This window comes from Apaloderma vittatum, unplaced genomic scaffold (genome assembly GCF_000703405.1).
Source record: "Apaloderma vittatum isolate BGI_N311 unplaced genomic scaffold, ASM70340v1 scaffold13806, whole genome shotgun sequence".
NCBI lineage: Eukaryota > Metazoa > Chordata > Aves > Trogoniformes > Trogonidae > Apaloderma > Apaloderma vittatum.
This window is the reverse complement of record NW_009722355.1, coordinates 28,351-36,432: the sequence shown is the minus strand read 5'-3', so window position 1 is coordinate 36,432 and position 8,082 is coordinate 28,351. Positions and strand designations below refer to the sequence as shown.

Here is an 8,082-nt window from a genome sequence, read left to right as displayed (position 1 = left end):
CCCCCCTCAGGCTGGCCCTGCTGAGCTCTCAACCTGGGCTGGCCAGTGGCAGGAACACCCCTGTGCCCTCTCCCTGCTCGCCCTTTGGTGCAGCTACATGTGGCCATTCCAGATAAGCCACACACTCATTTCTTAGCAGCTGCAGCTCTTCAGGTGCCATTCCTGCAGCCTTTCTGTCCCCTGTGCTGCTTTTTTTCACTCCTGTATGGGCCTTTGCATGTTTGCAAAGTCTCAAGAGGTGGATGAGATGCCCTCACCTTGCCCCCACTCTGACCCCTGGTGCTCACCGAGAGCCCAGCTTGAGCACTCTTTGTACAAGCAGTGCTGCCCATGCCCCTATTCCCCTTCCTTCACCCATGCTGGAAAATCTGTGCCTGTCAGAGTATAGCAGCATCAGACCCTTGCCTTCTGTGGGAATGTGGGGCTGCTGAATACAAGATATTGCACGTGCAGAGCCATGCCCTGTTGCCCCTGGAGCTGGAGCAAGCCCACCACCCCCCTCGGAATGCAGCTGGTGGGAAGGGAGAATGTTTTACTTGCTACTCAGAAAAATACTTAAAATCTAATTCTTCTCCAAATTACTATAGTCTATTGTTCCTTGCCCCAGCATCTTCCTGAAAACATTGCCATGATATCCTTCTTTGCCGTCTAACATAACAATAAATCTCCCATAGAGCTTTACACACTGGGAAAAGTGGGGTCTTAAGACTTCTGCCTGTGGTGTGTTTCGTTTGGGAGAGTTTCCTTAGAAGAAATAAATCCTCCAGATACATTCTCTGCAAAATTTTCAAGGAGCACATTAAAGTTTGATTTATACCAGCCTTCCACTGAAAGATATTCTCAGAGTCTGCTTTTATGATATATTTATTAAAAAAATAAAAGGAAGAAATGGTGTAAATCCTGACAAAGACATGAAAAAAGTGGCAGAGAATCCAGTGACCCAGAGGCCAGTCTCAAACAGAGAAGTGGTGGCAATGCTAGACTGACACTGCCAGCAGACGGGCTCCAAATCACCATGAAAAAAGTGTATCATGCAGTGAATACGTAGAAACTCAAACCTCAGCTCTAGGCAGTGGACAAAAATTACCTTAGATGTTACCAAAATTGTCTTCATTTGAACTAAGAAAACTGAATAGCCAAACAGCTTTTTTCATGTGAATGACAACTCCATACAGAGATGGGCTTTTAGGAAGCATGTCTTAGTACAGAATTCATCCATAGTATATGCTGATTTATTAAAACTTGGTGGATTCTTTCAATAGCATAAGAAAAGCCAGACTGACTGTAAAAGCATATTTTTGTATAGCTGATAGATGTTCAAAATAAGAATGATATTAACTCACTGCTTTTCTGCTTCTGTATTTTTTTTTGTCTAGGTTTTTCATTAATCGTTAATATACTTGAAAGGAATATTTAAAGAAATACGGGTGACTTATGTCTGTTATGGTTAAGGAATATGAATTTCCATGACAGCATGCTGTGATCTGTTGTCCTGTGTTGGTGTCTATGCTGAACACAATGTTTGCAAGGATACTTCTCCTGACAGTAGGAAAATACCATGAGTTAAAAGTAAGCAAATATAGGACTTAGAAGGTCATCCCAGGACAGTAGCTTTGCCTGATCTTGAAAGAGAGTCTCAAAGATGCCTTGTTCCTTGGGCCTTTTCTCTGAGCATCAGCAAGTACTGTTTTTTGAGGGGTGAGCAAACATAGAGGTTCTGCATGTTTGCTGAGAATGTGCTGTTAAATAGCCAGGGCTGGATCTGGACCAGCAGTGCTTCCCTTCACGTTTAGCAGCTGCATTTGTCATCAAATTCCATGACTTTTCTTTTTTTTTGGTTTTGCTTTCACCACATAGACACTCTATTTTACCCTCTGCCTTGTTTTCAATTTAGTTGCTCCCCCACAAGACCTTCAGATCACTGATCCTGGACTCTTAGGTTCTCTCGATATAGAGTGGAAACCTCCACCCAATGTACAGACTTTCAACGAGTGCACAGTAAGGTACAAGTTTGAATACCGAAACACTGGTGACAGAGACTGGAAGGTAAGATAAAGCGCAGTTTAATCCTTTTAATTCCACTCTATTGTTCTGCCTTTAGTTCCTGCATAAGTTTGTTTGCATTTCAAGGAGGAGTTGTACCGAAACAGTTCCAGCTTTCCATGAAAAAGCCAGACTGTTCCAATGGTTTGAATCTATTGCCAAATGGAAATGTGTTTTGAAATCTAACAGCAGCAGCAGCAGTCAGAGAAGGGTCTATTTCTGTCAGAGGGTGTGGTGCTTGCTGCCAGAAGTAATCCAAAAGTATCTAGTAGCATTCTTCATTGTAAAAGGCAGTATAATTTTTAGAAAGTCTTTACAGGATCAGCAGATCCTTAGGGATGCAAAATGGTGAATAAATAAAAGATGAAATTTTGTTAATTACCCTAATACTCTAACATTCGCTTTATTCAGAAGGATGTTTCTAATTACCATTTGTCTTTTAGGTAGAGTTGACTGTAACTCATCTCTAGGAAAATACTGTCAGTGTCAATGATGTGTATGAGGGCAACAGCCGACAGGCACAGTACAGGGAGGGTTGTAGGAATATATTTTGGGAGTGCCTGGAATATGAAAGCTGCTGCATTTTTTTTGCACAATGCTAAGGCAGGAGTGATAGAGGATTTGCCAGCTCAAGGGACCAAGGTAGAGCGACAAGAAGCAGTCACATTGGGTTAGCAGTGCTGTAGACCCAGCCTCTTGCTGTGACCAGTTTCCGTATGTCCTGCGTGAGCTGGTCATCTGCTGCATCCGCCCGAGACAGCAAAGCCAGCCTGTGATCAGCCACTACACAAGCGGGTTTTGGCCCAGCCATCCCAGGGGAGCCTGCAGAGGTGGAAGGATATGGTGCCTCCCACCTTGTTTTAGGTATGGATTGCAATTGCAAGGACATTGGAAAGGGGCTCTTTGACCTGACATTGGTCACAATGAACCTCACATTCCTGGCCATGCGCCAGAGTGAAACTGTGCAGATTCTTCTAAGATTATTTTAATTCACATATAAAAGCACACAGGAAAAGAAAAAACACAGTTTTAAAAAACACATCAGAATTCCCTAAATCACAATTAATAAAAGTGCCTCATACAAGGCAGATCTAAAAAGTAGAAAAAAATCACCTCTGCTAGCTTGCAAAACCTTCACTCCAGATAAGGTTAGAGTCAGTCTGAAAAAAAATCCATAGGATATTGGCAGAAGCTAGAGTCGCTGATGTCTGTTAGAAGCACATTGCTCAACACGGCTCTTACATTCTGGGACTGCTGACAAAAAACCCAACCATGGACTGTGCCATTGCAGCTCCCACTGCAGCAAGCGCATTTTACGGCACATTGGTCCTGCTTGGGCTAATGCAACACCTTCTCTCTCTTATTTGTTGTAACTCTTGCCGATTTATTTTTCACTTTTGTAAAGTAAGGTGGAATAAATCTGAGAAAAAAAAAAGAAGAATAAAAAGCCTTCAAGGGGGTTGCTCAAAAAGTCCTGCAAAGGTCTGAGCCCAGCAGCAGCCAGTGGTGAGTCTGCTCTGCACTGCCTAGCTGCTGATCCGTCCTTGCACGGTGTGGTTGTGCTTCCCATGGGAACCATCAGTTACAAGACTCATTTTTCCTTCTGTTTCTGATCATCTCACATATCATAGAATCATAGAATGGCCTAGGCTGGAAGGGACCTTAGAGATCATTTTAATCCAGCCTCCCTGTCACCATGAACAAGTGCCTTTTACAGAATCATAGAATCATTCAGGTTGGAAAAGACCCTTGGGATCATCAAGTCCAACCATTAACCCTACTCTTCAAAGCTCACCCCTAACCCATAGCCCCCAACACCACATCTAAATGACCCTTAAACACATCCAGGGATGGTGACTCAACTACTCTTTCTGTGATTTTTTTTTTCCTAATGTCCATTCGAGACCTACCCTGTTGCAGTTTGATTGTTCTCTGGATTTTACGCAGTATCCTTGTCAGACCCTCACTGGTGATCCCAGCTGGTGGGGATCCCTTGAACCATGGTCTGCTCTGTTTTGTTGCTGATGTTCTGTGTTGTGGAGGGACTCAAAGCCAGTGAGGCTGGGCAGACCGGGTGGTATGAGAGTGCTGGAGACGCACGACAGAAATGTAAAGAAACATTAAATCAGTCAAATGAGCCTACTCACAGCTAGAGTGGGAGCAATGGTAGCAATTCTGCAGCCCACTTAGTGACATAAGAGGTGCTTATAAAGTCTATCTCTCAACCAGGTGATTTTTACTAAGAAGCTAAAATTCAGAGTGGGATTTGACCTCAGCAGGACTGCTGAAGTGAAGGTACAGACATTGCTCGAAGGATGGTGTACTGATGACGTGGAGGTGCAAAGTGACTGGATTTATGCTACTTTTCAGGTCCCGTTGCAAGGTTAGAGCAGCCCTCAGAACCTCGTGTGGTTTTGTACTTTGCATGAGCCTGTTGCATGAAGTGCTGCTGGCCTGAGGGTTACTGTATGGATAAGCCATTGCAAGGCTTGTTGAGGTATAAGATAACAGAGCATCTCTGCTTCCACTGCCCGTGATTGTAGTTACTGGATACTTGGGGCTCATTTCCCTCTGCCCATAACCTGACTCTGCTGGATTGCCCTGCATGAGCTCCACTGCTTAATGAAAAGTCACTTATGCATCTTTCTGCTCTAAGTACAGTACTGGCTTTTACAGGAAGCAGAGCACTTGGCAGCAATACTATCTAATGATGGTGACTGGCCTTTTTTTTTTTTACAGTTTTTGTCTTTCAACTGCAGCACACAATTGTTCAGAGATGTAAAAGGGCATTTATGTTGGGCCTGACCAGTTATTGAGGGTTAGGGCTGAGCTGGCTGCTGAACTCTGACAGCTGCTCTCTAACCCCTCTTCCTCCCCAAATGGAAGGGAAAGGGAATAAGGCAGGGAGACTTACAGATTGGAAAAGAAAACTAAACAGCTTTAATAAAACAATAATACTACTAATATGGAAATAATGAAAATATATACAAATCTGATATCGAACCCAACTTCCCCCTGCCAAGTAGCAATCCCCACTAATACTGCAGAGGAGGCAGGCACTGGGAAAGTCCCAGGCCCAGCAGCAGAGGGGAATCAGACACAGGAGCTGTATTCAGAAACTCATCATCGGGATCAAAGGTAGAAGAATGGATGGAGACCTAGTTGGATGCCAGCCACTGAAGAAGCGGGCTTAAGCTCTGTGATCCCTCAGCCCTTATACTGGATATGACGTATGTGGAATGGAATACTCTTGTTGGTCATCTGTCCTGTCCATTCCTCCCCAGAAGTGCAACCTTCTACTTCTTTGCGACCCCTTTTACTTCCCAGCATCCCCAGCAAGGTACGCAAGATTCAGCAGTGACCTCAGTCACTAGAGGAGCAAGTACAAGGAAGAGCCTTTCTACATCCCAATCCCTGGTAGTAACTATAAACATCAGGCGTTACCACTTCTAGTAGCAGGCACCGACTGCAAAAACATGCTGCTAACTTCAGAAAGAGCAGTCTTTTAGAAGAGACTTTGCTGAAAAGTAAAACCATTGAACAGAATTGGTTTTGTTTAGCTCAAATCAGGGCACTGGTATGTTGCTAAGTAGTGGTTATTTCCTTCTTATTGACAGGAAAACTGGAATCAGAGGTTCAGAACTTTCACTGCATCTATCATGACTGGGAATACCTCAAGTGCACTTGGCAACCAGGTCCCCTTACTCCTCACGGTGTACATTATGGACTGTATTATTGGTATGTATCAGCAAAACAGAAAACCACCCAGGCAGCAATCAAGTGAACCTCCCAGGGTACTAAAATGGCATGGCAAATATGCTTTTAATGGCTGTCCAATGCTATTACATGGTCCACTAAGAAATAATGCTCCAAGACATGTGCCTTTTGGCAAGGAAATATGATATCCCTGTTTCCTTCCTTAAAATAAGGCTTGTGCTGACTTTCTGTGGTGAGTGCCTTCTTCCTTCCTCTTTTCTCTTTTATTTAATGCTGTGGAGTGCTTTCTGCATGTTGTCCATCACAAAGTCTTGTATTTTCCCTTTGCTGAACATACCCAGACTGATAACTGCATATTTCTCTATAGGACAGGACTGAGCAGGAGGTTACCAAGCTCAGTGAACCCTAGACAATGATCAGGGATTCTTTAGAGTTCTAGTCTTCAAATATATTTTCATAGCCTTAGCACATCTCATACAAGCAAATGTACTACCAAAAGATAGTAATAATGCATGTTTCTCAGTTGTTTCTTTTATACTTCTGCCTAATGATTCTCTTTTGCAAGAAAAAACAAAGCTAGACAGTGTAAATGCTGTAGTTGTACTTCAGTTCCTATAATACTATGGTAAGGATGACTAGTTAGTTAGGAAATCATTTTGTTTCATGCCTTTGGGCTATGTGTAGAAAATGATAGCTGCTTTTTAAAAGCAGTTTCCATGTAGTGCTTGGATGTAGCCTTGGATGTATTCTTCTAAGCAGAAATACTGATTTAAAACCACTTTGCTAACCGCAAAGGTCTACTTAAAAGAAGCCATGGAAATTCATGATTCCTTCCCGAAGACAAAAACCGCACAACAAACCCAACAAACCCACCGTTATTTAACTGCCTATAACAAAAGCAGACATTTGGATCTGGATCACGTTGTATAACAAGAGTGGATGGGAACTCAGCCATGGCATCCTTTGATCCCTATGAACTGATTTTTATAGCACTACCACATGTTTTCCCCTCAAATGGAATGTGCTGTGCAGGGAGACTTTCATTAGCTGTATACTACAGAGGCTGGATTCAGCCTTGCCTCAAGGGCACTAACCCAGCAGAAGTCTTAAAAGGTAAAATGAAACATCACTTAATATTTCCAGGATGGGGCCATTGGCCAAGCTTTGGGGAGTGGCCCCCAAAGACAGGAGGCTGAGAGGACACAGTTGTGGTTGCACATTAGCTAACAACCAGCAAACTCCTTCCTTGCTCCCACTCCTCGGCTTCCTTCACTTTGTCATGTAGATGCATGGGACCTCCATGCTGTTAGCCACAGCAGCTCGTTAATGCTCACTACACTCATGGCACACATCACCTGCTACAAACCACTGCATTTTGGCTTGGGAGGGGACTCTTCTGCAACTCCAGAGGTGGTGGCTGATGATGCTGTAAGTGCCCAATGGGAGAATGGGTGTCTTCATGGGAGCCAGATCCTGCCTGAGCTCCACTCACACAGTAGTACCTTGTGAGGCCTCCTGTGCTCCAGGAATGGCCTTGGGGAGAGGCTGACACAATCTACCAACCAACCTGGGAAGCCATCTGTGCATGTTACTTTGTTTTTTCTCCTACCTACACTTATCCCATAGCAGGAGTCCAGGTGACTAGTGAATAACACTCAATCACTTTTGAAAGGCAAACAGTGGGTAGGATACAGGCAATACTTGAGGCTTAGGTCCAATCTTAAACAAAAAAGGCCTTACCCAAGCAGTAACTGCCATTGCTATGCTTATTTTATTTCTGTTTTCCTAATACACTGCCAGGTATGAGAGCCTGGGCCACGCAGCGCAGTGTGATGACTATATTCAGGATCGTGGTATAAACATCGGCTGCATGTTGCAAAATCTGAGCCAGGCGGAATATAAGGATCTGAGCATTTGTGTCAATGGTTCTGCGGCAGCCACTCTGCTACGGCCGTTGTATGTCACCCTTCGTCTTCACAACCTAGGTAACACTAGCAGGAAAGCAGCAGGGCTCTGGGGACCTGCATGGCCACCTCACACCCAAGGCCCATGCCTTGCACAAGGGGGCTCGAACACATAAGTATTCTTGTAGATGGCTGGCTGTAATGTGCCTGGGTGGATCTCCCCTGGAGAAGGGGCTGTGGGATGTGCCACGCAGGACTTTAGTGTCCAGAAATTTTTGCAGGTGAGCAACACCTCTCAGTGCCCGCCCTGGATGGTCGGTGGATACTTCCAAGACCTGTGCTCATCAGCTGAACAACTTGAGGCATAAATGGTTTGTTGGACAGATGGCAGAGCAACTGTGGGGTTTTTGGCTCTAGC

General features: G+C 44.3%; 1 protein-coding gene across 1 annotated transcript in view; it reads left to right on the top strand.

Annotated features, from left to right (window-relative positions):
* The window catches only part of IL13RA2 (interleukin 13 receptor, alpha 2), a 12,849-nt gene that overhangs the window by 1,394 nt on the left and 3,373 nt on the right, over nt 1–8,082 (top strand). Inside the window, exons 2-5 of the mRNA XM_009871750.1 lie at nt 1,895–2,046; nt 4,273–4,426; nt 5,661–5,781; nt 7,561–7,745. Of these exons, the coding sequence (XP_009870052.1) occupies nt 1,895–2,046; nt 4,273–4,426; nt 5,661–5,781; nt 7,561–7,745 (612 nt within the window). The remainder of the gene's footprint in view (nt 1–1,894; nt 2,047–4,272; nt 4,427–5,660; nt 5,782–7,560; nt 7,746–8,082) is intronic.